Source organism: Heterodontus francisci, chromosome 3, assembly GCF_036365525.1.
Source record: "Heterodontus francisci isolate sHetFra1 chromosome 3, sHetFra1.hap1, whole genome shotgun sequence".
NCBI classification, from domain to species: domain Eukaryota; kingdom Metazoa; phylum Chordata; class Chondrichthyes; order Heterodontiformes; family Heterodontidae; genus Heterodontus; species Heterodontus francisci.
In genome coordinates this window covers 190,116,468-190,130,573 of record NC_090373.1, presented here as the reverse complement: position 1 = coordinate 190,130,573, position 14,106 = coordinate 190,116,468, and the positions used below count along the sequence as shown (strand labels likewise).

The 14,106-nt window shown below is 43.2% G+C and overlaps 2 protein-coding genes across 2 annotated transcripts in view; one reads left to right on the top strand and one right to left on the bottom strand.

Annotated features, from left to right (window-relative positions):
- sde2 (SDE2 telomere maintenance homolog (S. pombe)) overlaps positions 1 to 14,106 on the top strand; it is a 70,145-nt gene that overhangs the window by 38,376 nt on the left and 17,663 nt on the right. The gene's annotated exons all lie outside the window — the stretch shown is intronic.
- On the bottom strand, positions 770 to 12,878 carry LOC137365390 (left-right determination factor 2-like). The gene is made up of 4 exons (XM_068027928.1): positions 12,558 to 12,878; positions 11,383 to 11,626; positions 2,694 to 2,930; positions 770 to 1,317 (listed from the first exon to the last, which is right to left on the bottom strand). The coding sequence occupies exons 1-4, from the start codon at positions 12,841 to 12,843 to the stop codon at positions 996 to 998; spliced, it is 1,089 nt and encodes a 362-aa protein (XP_067884029.1). The 5' UTR covers positions 12,844 to 12,878; the 3' UTR covers positions 770 to 995.

Sequence of the window (14,106 nt, the reverse complement as noted above, 5' to 3'; positions counted from 1 at the left end):
TCCTGTAAAAGAAATGATCATAAAATAGCTTGGGTCATTGTAAAATCACAACAGATTCCAGGCAGGCAATCTGTCATCCCTGTGTAGTCTGGCCTAGAAATGACTTCAACCTCACACTATTTTTAGTCATGCTTATTAAATCTTTTTGCAGACCTTGCTTGCCTTCTGTTGGGTTGGTGTGCAATATCCGCATGGCTTGTCATCATCTTACCTCAACACCACTTTCCCGTGATGTCATTAGTATCCAGATTTCTATCAATTTCTCTCTTGAATGTGTTCAATGATCGAGCTTCCACAGCCCTCTGGGGTAGAGAATTCCAAAGATCCACCAACCTCTGAGTGAAGAAATTCCTCCTCATCTCAGTCCCGAATGACTTGGGTAGTGCCACCTAAATCAGAGAGTAAGCTGGTTGCCTATTTGTCCCCTCTGTGTGGGGATGCTTTTTTCTTCTCTCTCTCTTTACCCTGCCAATATTAAAATCTTGTGTAGGCATGCCCACAAGCTGAACTTGCTATTGTCATGGATTTCCTTCTACCTATTTCTGTCAACACATCATTGCAAATTAGTTATGTCAACACTCCCCATTCGATTTTGTAATATCAACCGTCATGATGTGGATGCAGTTTCTGACCAAGGCCAGAGTAAGTTTCTGAAGCCTCCTCCCAACTCACGTCACATTCCTGTATGTAAGAAAACTTCAAGAATGCACTCAGGACAGGACCAATCGAGGATTTTACTGTTGTATTACAAATTTCCACAAGTCCTGCCTGCCTCTTCGTTACCCAGCAGTGAACTATCATACAGACTGATAACTAACTGTAATATTATTGATACCAATGTTTCACATGAAAAGGAAGAAGCAAAAATAGCAAAAATATACATTTTCAAATTACAATATTTATATAAAGTGCTTCTGAATTGTGCATCTCTGCATTGATGAGAGTTTTACGAGAAACCCATTCTCGGAGGAAATATAGACCCATGGAGGTCGCTGCTATATCACCGAAACATTGTCCATGGTGCAGCCGCACTTCTCGATAATCATGTTGGGGAATTCTGCTACCTCAATCTCAGTGTAGTTCCCCTTCTTCACCAGGTACATCATGGGCAGGGAGGCACTCTCCACCACTGCGCAGGTTCTCTCGCCATAGTCAAAGGGCCACTGTGGCTGCTTGCAGCCCCCCACACAATGAAAGGCCTGGTAGCCAGGGGGTTCGATGATCCAGTACTGGGTCCACGTCAGTTCCCTGAAGTTGATGAAATATTCCTGTCTACAGCAAGTCCCACTTTGCTTTGTGCCACAATCCCCAGTACCCCTAGACATAAAGACAGCAAAAATATGAGTTACTTGAAAAATTGCCTGTAAGACAAAACGAAAGTAAATTGCATAGAATAAGCTGCAGTGAATGGTTTTGATAGCTCAGTGTTGAAACTAAATCAAAAGTACAATTGTTAGCGAACACCTTCTTAAAAACTAACTTGCAGTTGTTTGATTTGAAGAGATGGCCTTTTAATACCAAGAAACACCCAATACACAGATTAAATACTGGATAATGGCTGCTTCAAATGATCCAAAAAGCTGTAATCCAATGAGAAGGGTCTGGTTACTTCCCAAGTTACAGGAGGAAAGATTTAGTAGCTCAGACCTCTTAATTGGATTCTAGCCTTGAAATAACTGCTAGCTAGCTGCCTGCTGCTTCTTTGTAAGTATGCAGTTTAAATTTTATGTGGAGGAAGGTCGAGGATCTGTTTTTTCAGTCAGTAACTGTTGATTGGAATTGGTCACTATAGGTTTGATTTGTGTTACTATGCCGTTTCATTGCAGTTAACTCAAGTTGAAATGTGTTGATCAGCCGACAAGGACTCCTTGTGCCCCAAACCCTGCTGTACTATAGGAATTAACTGCTATTCCAGTCTCTCTGTGAAAGATTATTCCACAGAGCACAACAGACACACTTAACAATCTGTAAAATTGTGTCTACTTCATCATTGTGGTGACTGTCAGTTAGGGACTGACCAAAGTTTACATTATGTGTGTTATTTGGGATGTGACCAGAGACTCAATTCTGTGTATTTTTGCAGTAAGAGTGAGATTTATTTATTTTTATTCCGGTCTCTAATTTTGAGAAGGTGAAGGAGGTGAACAATTGGTTTCTAAGATTCAATCGTGGCTTTCAAAAGGGAATTGGGTAATTGAAGGAGAAAAAAAATTCTGGGCTACAGGGAAAAGGTGGACTGGAACTAGGTGAGTTGTTCTTAAGATGGTCCGAATGGCAGCCTTCTGTGCTGTAACCATTCTACAATTCCAAGCACTAATCTCTGACGCAGTACACACAGTGGAATGAAATGAAAGAGCGAGTCGCCTAAATATATGCTTCCAAAAATAAATGTTAAAAACTAAACCAGTGGAGCTAGTAGGACAGAAAGAAGAACAGCCTGTGATAGCAAGTACTGCATTCATATTAGCTATCACACTGAGTTAGAAAACTTATGGAATACTGTCTAAATTCCTTTGAGATTTTAATTATTTTGTGATTTTTAACATGGGTCAGAATACTTGCAAGGCCAATAAAATAAAACTCTGGTCTATATCAAAATGCATGTTTAATTTAAATTCAGCAAAGTTAGTGGTATGTTGCGTGGTAGACAAGATTGGCTGTTATTCCAGAAAAATGACTGAATGAAGACATACCCATATTCTTCAAGGTTGAGGGTGTAGAGGACTAATTCTGGTTTGCCCAGGACTTGGTCAGTGGGGCTCTGAGTGGTAAAGTGCACCAGTTTGGCCAGTTCAGCTGCATAGCTGCCCAGTCGCTCTGCTTCGATCCAGATCTCTAGGTACATGGGCATGTCAGCGTTATTCATCCAGTAGTGCACGGCCTGAGTGACGTCCATACTTTTCCACCCAGAGTCGAGGATCGGAACCAACCTGCCAATTTCAGCAAAAGTGAAAGCTATTGGTTATTTCCCTGTCTCTTGGCTTTGCATTAAAAATCGCAACCAGCCAGCAATCAAGCAGTGCACCAACTTGCTGAGCCAGTGAAAAGATCCTGTTAATCAAAAAAGATGTCCGTAACAAACTAGTGTTCCATGTCATTATCTAAAGTTGAGTCGCCAGATTAAGAACATGGGGAAAAATGAATGCAAGACCACATGGCTTACTGAACCACGTTTCTCCCTCCAATTTCTGTCATAACTTTTCGTAGAATCTTACAGCACAGAATTTGACCCATTGTGTCTGTGCCAGCTCTTTGAAAGCTATCCAATTTGTCCCACGCCCCTGCCCTTTCCTCATAGCCCTGCAAATTTTTCTCCAAGTATTTATCCAATTCCCTTTTGAAAGCTACGATTAAATCTGCTTCCAGCACCTTTTCAGCCATAGCATTCCAGATCCTCGTAACTCACGGCATAAATAAAATTCTCCTCATCAAACCTCTGCTTCTTTGTGTAAAGAATTTTCACCTAGTACCTATTCATACCAGTTTATTTTTCACAATTTTTTACTTGCAGCCAGGCCTACTACCCTGCCTCATTTTAAAGTAATATTCAGGATTTACCTTGTGTAAACAAACCATGAACTGTGTACTTTGTTCTCCTGATCTTGATTTGAATTAAAAGCTGTGTCTATCTGTTTTTCCCAGTAGCTCAGTGAGTAGCTGTACCATCAAATAGGAGAAAGTTTCATTCTGGTTTGTATTGAGTTAGGTGATCTGTAGGGGCTGTGATTGGCCTTGCTTAGCCCCAGGCTAGTGAAGACGATGTGCTGAACCCGAGTTCCAGTTCCTGATTGCTTTTCCAATGAGTATGCCTTGATATCGGGTGAGGACAGAATTGGTCTCAACTGTTATGCTTTAGTAGTCAAATGGTTCACTGATACCAGTGAGTAAGGCTGACATGGAAGAATAGCCATTTAGGCAAGGCACCAGATGGGTGTCCATTTGCCTGGCAAGGAGTTTCTGCTTTCAAAGGTGGAGGAGAGAAAATTTTATGTCATTTTTTAAAAACTATGTTGAGAAAGAATTAAAATATAAAGCTTGAAATACAGGTTGTCTGCAGGTAAGGGGGGAAACAGATTGACTAGTGTTCCGGTTCCTGATCATACTTTGTGAACCTGACTGAAGTGTGTGCGAGTGCAGCTAGAGGCGGAGAGGGACAAAAGACCCGTTGTGGATAGAGTCATAGAGTTATACAGCATAGAAACAGGCTGTTCGGCCCATCGTGTCCTTGCCGGCCACCAAGCGCCTGTGCGGAGTTTGCAAGTTCTCCCTGTGACCGCGTGGGTTTCCTCCGGGTGCTCCGGTTTCCTCCCACATGCTTGCGGGTTGATCGGTAAATTGGCCATTGTAAAAAAAAAAAATTGCCCCTAGTGTAGGTAGATGGTAAGAGAATTGAGGGAAGGTGCGGATGTGAGAGGGAGAAAATGGGATTAATGTAGGATTAGTATAAATGGATGGTTGATGGAAAAAAAAGGGTGGCGCAGTGGTTAGCACCGCAGCCTCACAGCTCCAGTGACCCGGGTTCGGTTCTGGGTACTGCCTGTGCGGAGTTTGCAAGTTCTCCCTGTGACCGCGTGGGTTTCCTCCCACAGCCAAAGACTTGCAGGTTGATAGGTAAATTGGCCATTGTAAATTGCCCCTAGTGTCGGTAGGTGGTAGGAGAAATGAGGGAAGGTGGGGTTGTGGTAGAAATATGGGATTAATGTAGGATTAGTACAAATGGGTGGTTGATGGTCAGCACAGACTCGGTGGGCCGAAGGGCCTGTTTCAGTGCTGTATCTCTCTATGACACTATTTTAATCCCATTTTCCAGCACTTGGCCCATTGCCTTGTATGCTGTGGTATTTCAAGTGCTCATCTAAATACTTCTTAAATGTTGTGAGGGTACCTGCCTCTATCACCACTTCAGGCAGTGTGTTCTAGATTGTTAGTCCTTCCAAAATGCATCACCTCACACTTCTCAGGATTAAATTTCATTTGCCACTGCTGTGCCCATCTTTACCAGCCCATCTATATCGTTCTGTAATCTAAGGCTTTCCTCCTCATTATTTACGACACCACTAATTTTTGTGTCATCTGCGAACTTACTGACCATACCTCCTATATTCACTTCTAAATCATTAATGTACTCTACAGACAGCAAGGGTCCCAGCACCGATCCCTGTGGTACACCACAGGTCACAGGCTTCCACTCGCAAAAACAACCCTTGACCATCACCCTCTGCCTCCTGCCACGAAGCCAATTTTGGATCCACTTTGCCAAATTGCCCTGGATCACATGGGCAGTTAGCTTCTTGACCAGTCTCCCATGCGGGACCTTATCAAAAACCTTACTGAAATCCATGTAGACTACATCAACTGCTTTACCCTCATCTACACACCGAGTCACCGCCTCAAAAAATTCAATCAAATTTGTTAGACATGATCTCCCCCTGCCAAAGCCATGCTGACTATCCTTGATCAATCCCTGCCTCTCCAAGTGGCCTGTAATTACCTGGTTTATCCCTACTACCCTTCTTGAATAATGGTACCACATTCACTGTCCTTCAGTCCACTGGCACCTCTCCTGTGGCCAGAGAGGATTTGAAAATTTGTGTCAGAGCCCCTGCAATCTTCTGCCTTGCCTCACATAGCAACCTGAGATACATCTCATCTGGGCCTGGGGATTTATCCACTTTTAAGCCCACTAAAACCTCCTCCCTTTCAATGCTAATATGTTCAAGTATATCACAATCCCTCTGCCTGATCTCTACACCTACATCGTCCTTCTCCATAATGAACACAGATAAAAAGCAATCATTTAAAACCTCACCTATGACCTCCGGCTTCTCTCACACATTGCCACTTTGGTCCCTAATGTGCCCTACTCTTTCCCTGGATATCTCTTGCCTTTATTATTCTTATAAAACGCCTTGGAATTTTCCTTTATCTTATCTGCCAGTGTTTTTTCATTCCCCCTCTTTGCTCTCCTAATTACTTTAAGTACCCCCCCTCCCCCACGCACACACATTTTCTGTACTCCTCTAGGGCCTCCGCTGTTTTCAGCGCTCTGAATCTGCCATAAGCCTTTTTTTTCTTATCCAATCCTCTATATCCCTTGACATCCAGGGTTCCCTGGACTTGTTGGTCCTACCCTTCACCTTTAGAGGGACATGTTGGCCCTGAACACACACTTTCCTTTTTGAATGACTCCCACTGGTCTGATGTAGACTTTCGTACAAGATAACTTGGGCGGCACAGTGGTTAGCACCGCAACCTCACAGCTCCAGGGACCCGGGTTCAATTCTGGGTACTGCTTTTGCGGAGTTTGCAAGTTCTCCCTGTGACCGCGTGGGTTTTCGCCGGGTGCTCCGGTTTCCTCCCACTGCCAGGTGATAGGTAAATTGGCCATTGTAAATTGCCCCTAGTGTAGGTAGGTGGTAGGGAATATGGGATTATGGTAGGGTTAGTATAAATGGGTGGTTCTTGGTCGGCACAGACTTGGTGGGCCGAAGGGCCTGTTTCAGTGCTGCATCTCTAAATAAAATAAAATTAAAATAAAATAGGATTGGACTCTGTTAAGATCCCTGTTGATTTCAGTAATGGACTCACCTGGGGAAGAGAAAGTCAAATCAAAGAATTTCAGTGTTGAAGGGAGTCATTTCGCACATTGAGTCTGCATGCTCACAAAGAAATTATCTCCTAGGTATCATTCCCATGCCCTGTTTTGTGTATTCCTCCACTTTCTTTTAAAGGCACATGTTCCTGCTTTTTATTGCTTTCTCAGTCTAAGATGAGGAAAATCAGGATAATCTATCCGAGTTTGCAGAAGTTAAAAAGCTAGGAGGGAAAGTGAGCTGAGAAGAACACAAAGAGGCTGCAAAGGGACATATAGACTGGTTAAGTGATTGGACATACCATCTGCACACAGCAGATGGAGTATAATGTGGGGAGGTGTGAAATTATATCCACTTGGGTCAGATAAATGAAAAAGCAGAATTCTTTTTAAAACGTGAGAGACTTTTAATTGGTGTTTAGGGGGATTTGGGTGTCCTTATACATGAATCACAAAGTTACCAACAAACACTTAGGAAGGCAAATGGTATTTTAGCCTTTATTGCGAGGGGGTTGGAGTAAGGAAGTCTTGCTGGAGTAATATGAATAGTTTTGGCTTACTTGTTTTATGAAGGTTCACTAGATTGATTCCTGGGAGGCGAGGGCTCTCCTATGAGGAGAGATTGAGTAGAATGGGCATATATTCTCTGAAGTTTAGAAAAATGAGAGGTGATCTCATTGAAGGTTATATATATGCTTAAAGGGCTTGACAGGTTAGATATTGAGAGGCTGTTTGCCCTGGCCAAGGACTCTGGAACTAGGGGTCATAGTCTCAGGATAAGGGGATGGTTATTTAGGACTGAGATGGAGAACTTTCTTCACTGAGTTGTGAATCCTTGAAATACTGTACCTCAGAGGGTTGTGGACGCTCAGTCCATGAGTGTATTCAAGTCTGAGAGGAGTATAGGAACAGGAGGAGGCCTTTTAGCCCCTTGAGCCTGCTCCACCATTCATTGAGATCATGGCTGATTTGTGACCTAACTCCATGCCTTATCCCCACATCTCTTAGAATTAGAACATTACAGCGCAGTACAGGCCCTTTGGCCCTCGATGTTGCGCCGACCTGTGAAACCATCTGACCTACACTATTCCATTTTCATCCATATGTCTATCCAATGACCACTTAAATGCCCTTAAAGTTGGCGAGTCTACTACTGTTGCAGGCAGGGCGTTCCACGCCCCTACTACTCTCTGCGTAAAGAAACTACCTCTGACATCGGTCCTATATCTATCACCCAACTTAAAGCTATGTCCCCTCGTGTTTGCCATCATCATCCGAGGAAAAAGACTCTCACTATCCACCCTATCTAACCCTCTGATTATCTTGTATGTCTCTATTAAGTCACCTCTCCTCCTCCTTCTCTCTAACGAAAACAACCCCAAGTCCCTCAGCCTTTCCTCGTAAGACCTTCCCTCCATACCAGGCAACATCCTAGTAAATCTCCTCTGCACCCATTCCAAAGCCTCCACATCCTTCCTATAATGCAGTGACCAGAACTGCACGCAATACTCAAGGTGCGGCCTCACCAGAGTTTTGTACAGCTGCATCATGACCTCGTGGCTCCTAAACTCGATCCCCCTACTAATAAAAGCTAGTCTTCGGTTAGTAAAAATCTATCAATCTCAGATTTAGAATTAACAGTTGATTTAGCGTCAATTACCGTTTGCAGAGTTCCAAACTTCTGCAACCTTTTGTGCTTGGAAGTGTTTCCTAATTTAATTAATGAAAGGTCTGGTTCTAATTTTTAGACTCTATCCGGTAGTCCCAGACTCCCCAACCAGTGGAAATAGTTTCTGTCTATCTACCCTATTTGATCCCCTTAATACCTTGAAAACTTCAATCAAATTAACCCCTAGTTTAAATTCTAGCAAATACAGCTGTGCTTTGTGTAATCTCTTGTAATTTAACCCTTGGAGTCCAGTTATCAATCTATGCTGCACTTCCTTCAAGGTCAGATATATCCTTCATAAGGTGTGTTGCCCAGAATTACTCTCAGTACTCAGGTGTGGTCTGACCTGGGCTTTGTATAGCTGAAGAATAACTTCTTCCCCCTTGTATTTTAGTCCTCTAGTTATGAGAGCCAACATTCCAATAGCCTTTTTGATTATTTTCTGTATCAGTTCATGATCTATGTGCCTGGGTCCCCAACCTTCTCTGGATTGCCACTGTTTCTAGTTGTTCACTGGTTAGAAAGTACATGTTCTTTCCTTTTTATGTCCAAAGTGGATGACCTCACATTTGCCAATCTTGAAATCCATTTGCTATAGATTTTGCTCATTCACTTAATCTATCAATATCTCTTTTTTTTATGCTTCCATCTGCACTGCTTACAATGTTGCCTATCTTTCTGTCATTGGCAAACTTGGATATGTGGCTTTCTATTCCATCAGCCATGTCTTTATAAATACAGTGAATAGTTGAGGCCCCAACACAGATCCTTGTGAGACAACACTCAACACATCCTGCCAATTCAGTTACCTGCCCAGTATCCCTGCTCTATGCCTCCTGCTGCCATTCAGCCAATTTCCTAACCAGGTAAATAATCTGCCTTCTGTTCCGGCTTCAACTTTAGCAAACAGCCTCTTATGAGGGACATCCATCAATATTCCCCTATCCACAACTGCAGTCACTTCAAAAAAATTCAATCAGAATGGTCAGGCATGACCTACCCTTTACAAATCCATGCTGGCTCTCTTTCAACACCTTCAGCCTATCCTTAATTATAGACTCTAGCAATTTCCTGATACCAAATCTTAGGCCAACTGGTCTATAATTCCCTGGTTTTCCTTTGTCAATTTCTGAAATAGCACAATGACATGCTAATTTTCCAATCTAAAGGATTGAAAATTGAAAGAACTTTGGAAGATAATAGGACATCTATGATCTCACCTACTTTCTTTAAAGCCTGAGATAGAAATCATCTGGTCCTGGGGATTTGTCATTCTTTAGTGCCATTATTTTCTTCATTACTGTTATTTTGTTAATTTTGTTGAGACCTTGTCCCTGATTCAATATTTCCTTGGGATTTCCAGCATACTAACCTCTTCCTCTACTGAACATGCCGACACACAGTAATTATTCAACATGTCTGCCATTTTCTTATTTTCATTGATAATATCACTGTCCTCAGTTTCAAGGGATTCACATTGCTCCTGACCCTCCCTCTTTCTCCTAAAATATCCCTTGCAAGTTTTGTTTCATACTCTCTTTTTGTAGCTCTTACTATCTGTTTTGTCACCCTTACCTGCTCTTTCTTTCCAGGATCTGTGCTATTATTTGCATTTTTGTTTATTTTTTATATATGTTGTCCCTTTCCTCTTTAGTCATCCATGGCTGTCTTTTTTGGCAAGTAGAGCTCTTGCTAAAGAGAGCGATGTATTTTTGGACACAAAGGGAGTCAAGAGAAGGGGGATAGGACCGGAAGGTGGAGTTGAGGTAGTAGATCAGCCATGATCTTATTGAATGGCAGAGCAGCCTTGGGAGGCCATATGGCCTACTCCTCCTATATTTTACTTTATGTTCCAGTAGGCCCTGCTGGATAGTGGATGGATTTGGCTGTGCTAGTTTCCATGGTCAAATAGTCTAAAAGCCCTCTGTGTCCTGGTTTATATGTGACAGGACAGCAACTGGCACTGTATCCCAGTAACAGCCACCTCAATTTAGGAGCAAAGTGGATTAAAGAGGAAAAATGAGAAGGAGCAGCCATCTCTGTGGTTGACTGCTGACTCTGCTGAGTTTCATTTGAAGCATAATGACCCGAGTAGAAGTAGTCAGCAAAACACTCAACAGCAATTTTCAGCAAAAACTAATACACATTGGTTAACATAAGAAATAGGAGCAGGGGTAGGCCATTTGGCTACTCGAGCCTGCTCCACCATTCAATAAAATCGTGGCTGATCTGATTGTGGTCTCAACTCCACTTTCCTGCTTGCCCCCAATAATCCTTGACTTCCTTGTAAATCTGTCTAAGTCAGCCTTGAATATATTCAGTGACCTAGCCTCTGCTCTCTGGGAAGAGAATTCCAAAGATTAACGATCCTCTGAGAAAAGAAATCCCTCCTCATCCCCGTCTTAAAAGGGAGACCCATCATTTTGAAACAACCTCTCAGCATCTATCCTGTCAAGCCCCCTCAGAATCTTACATGTTTCAATAAGATCACTTTACATTCTTCTAAACTCCAATGTGTATAGGCCCAACCTGTTCAACGTTTCCTCATAAGACAACTCCTGCATCCCAGGAATCAGCCTAGTAAACTATCTCTGAACTGCCTTTCCCTGGACAAGGAATCCAGGGAAAGAATTCAGATACCTGTACTGCTGTTTGAGTTTTAATTCAGTTTTCTTTTTTTTAAAAAACTGGTATCAATATAATTGAGCACGAAGATGGTCGTAAAAACCCAACTAGTTCACTTGTTCACCAGAAAACCTGGCGAGTGTAGTCCCATACTGATTTGATTGACTCTGTTGTATCAAGCCACTACACAAGATGCCTGTCAGCACTGCATTGGTTCCGGAAGTGGGCCCTGTCACTTTGGCAGCTCGGGATGGGCAGTGAATGCCAGCCTTGCCTGCAATATCCACTATCCTGGGAATTAATATATTTTTAAAAAAGGCTTTTCAAACATTGCCAAGTACAGAATGAGTCACAAATGATTGTTTAATATAATCTCTGGCAAATATGAGGCAAAGATCAGCTTTAATGTCAGGCACGTTTTCAATGAACAAATTTGTCCTTTTGTTAAAGACCTGCCAAACACTAGATTATATTCCTGCATTAATCTTGCTCTTACCTGGAATCTATGAGTGAGGTCCTGTTGCTCCCGTCAGCTAGAATCTTGACCCAGTACACGCTGACCCTGGCGTTGTTTACTGGCCGGCTGTGTCTCCTGGGAGGGAGCTCTCCTTTGTGGACACCTTTCTTGAAGAGCTTGAGCTCTGCCATGGTCACCTCGCTGTTTTCAGGAATCAGCCCTTTCATATCAAACACCAGCCTCTGCCTGGTGGGGTCCGAATAGAGCACGTCTCCAGTCGTATCTGGGGAAACGGGGCAGGGCACAGACAAGGTGGTTTATAATCTCGTTTCCACTCGATTGCCTGAGAATATTAATCTTCAGAAGGTTTCTGATAGTTAACTGTGTATTCCAGACAGTGTGAAATTGGCTGCAGCCTTTGTAATTCACATAGCTGTGAAACACTCATCAATTTGCAACTCTAGCACACACTTGCACCCCCCGACCCCCCAGACAGGGCTGAGGAGTTCTTGCAGGCTTTTTTTTGAAAAAAAACTTTAAAAATATGCCTTTATTTTTAAACACTAAATAACTCCATTGTTGTTAATTGCTCTTAGCAGATCACTGCCAGAGTTCCACTTGTAATTGTTGTTCAGGAACTCTTACTGCAGTGCTTTTCTGTAGCCATCGGATGAGGACAGGATCAGTTGTGATGCCTCCCACAGTTGAGCATCCTACCAGCATGCAGTGAATGGTCAGCTGGGTGAGGTGACCTAGTAACAATTTTTTTTTTACATTATTTAGCTCACATTGTTTCTGTTTATGGATCCCCTCCACACATTACTTTTCTCTTTACTTCTCATGGAAGTGCTTGAAGTGCACAGTACACATCACTGTGTAGTGCAGGGACCCAAGTGAGAGAACCAGATGCCAGCTTTCCGTGTCTACTAAAACTGGCTCTGTTAACCTGACGACACAAATAGTTGGGTGTATGTTGGAGCCCATTCCTGGTATTAATGCTGTGGAGTTCTCCCCGCTGTACCTGCACTCTAGGAATGGGCTCCAACATACACCCACTGTATGCATCTCCCTTCATTGGCTGCTATAATATAAGCCATCTCCCAATGCCTGTTAGTGTCTCTGGCAAAGGTGTGGTGGTGGGAACAGCAGTGGTGGAGGAAAATCTACTTATGTCCTCAGATCCAGAAATAAGTCAGCAATTAAAACCAGTTTACCTGCATTGCCTGTAATTCCTCGTAAGATGCCGGTCAGGCTGGGAAGGGCTCTCCGCTTCCTCTCCTTTTCCTTGTGGAGCTGTAGCATGGCGATATACTTGTTCCTCACATGAGCCGGGACCACTGTGTTCTCCAGGTCTCTTTTCTCGATCTCTGGCACTTCACTTAGCCCCAGTTTGCGAAGCATGACGTACCTAATGTTGTCATGGGCGATTCCACTCACCTGCTTTGCCCGAAGCATGAACAAGACAAAGCCAAGCAGCGCAATGTTGTTGGTTCTGACCATGTTCTTGAACGGTCCTATATGACTGAGGGGCTTTTAGCCCGTATAGTTCCTAACTAAAAGTGCTAGTTGCCTTCTCTCTCAAACTGATGGTAGCTTTGAGTTTTTAAAGCAGTTGCTGCACTCCAGACAAAGCAGATTATATAAAGAGACCAGACATCAAAGGCCATGGAGTCAAAGTCACACCCATTAAGTTTGATTGACACCTTCTAACTTCTGTGGAAATCACAAACGGGCTAATTAAAAAAACTCATTAAATTTTTACAAAGGACTGAGCTAGCCTGTGTGAAATTTATGACAAACACAAAAGTCTGTGAGTGTGTATATATATATATATTCCTTTTTTTATTCGTCCCTTCTCTCTCGCTTTCCCCTGCCTCCCCATAAAGGTGGTGACTAGTGCTGAGGTACAGTGTAACCCTCTAGTACCACTCCCAAATGGCCATGAGCCACCTGTGACCCGGGTCGGTGGGTGCTCACAAGCTGTTGGGCTACGAGGCGGGGGTGGGGGGGATGCACTTGCGTCAACCCTGCCCCATCTGTAACCGCTGTTAACATACATGCAGTTTTTAGCAAGGTTTCTCAATCATGAACACAAACAAGAACTTGAGATATGTTTATGTTCCACCCTCCTCCCCGCACCACCGCCTTTATTAACTGAGGAGTACTGAGACCATATTGTCATAGCCGGGATTGGGTAGACATGGGAACTTGAGTCTACATGACACGGTTGCACTTTAAGCAGTAGACAAAAAGCACAGAAAGAAGACTGTGAACACTCAGAATTATGAAGCCTTGATAATGTGGGGTTCTGAAATACTTAAATGAGAGTTTGTTCTCCCTACACGGTGACTTTGTGATGTGCTGTCAGTGGGACAGCACAGTGGAAGGAAGGCAGGTTTGCCCATACTGTGGTGCCCAGTTAGTGGCGTTGGCAAGGCTTTGATAGCAAGGAGCCTGCCCGCACCTGCAGTTTAGATGGGTCTAAAGCTGATGGGGAATAAATGTGGCATGCACTACTTTCTGCGTACATTCAGGTTAAAGGTTTTCACATTGTAGATTAATTTCATTGTGCACACATTTGTGTCTTCTGTAGCTGTGATCTGATGGGGACTGGGGAAAGGTGGTTGAAGATAAGAACAGCGCAATAGTTTCATCACTGCTGTGCTGATGCAAATATCCTTGCAATTGATAGCAGTGAAGATTCACTTCTAGCGCTGCATGGTCAGTGAGGGGGCTGAGAATTACATAGAATTATATTGCATC

What these genes read in the sequence shown, in the direction of transcription:
- LOC137365390 (XM_068027928.1), bottom strand. Translation starts at nt 12,843, where the DNA reads ATGGTCAGAACCAACAACATTGCGCTGCTTGGCTTTGTCTTGTTCATG. An exon ending in AGGAATTACAGGCAATGCAG is followed by an intron (nt 11,627 to 12,557) that starts GTAAACTGGTTT and finishes CCGTTTCCCCAG; the next exon opens with ATACGACTGGAGACGTGCTC. An exon ending in ACCTCACTCATAGATTCCAG is followed by an intron (nt 2,931 to 11,382) that starts GTAAGAGCAAGA and finishes TGAAATTGGCAG; the next exon opens with GTTGGTTCCGATCCTCGACT.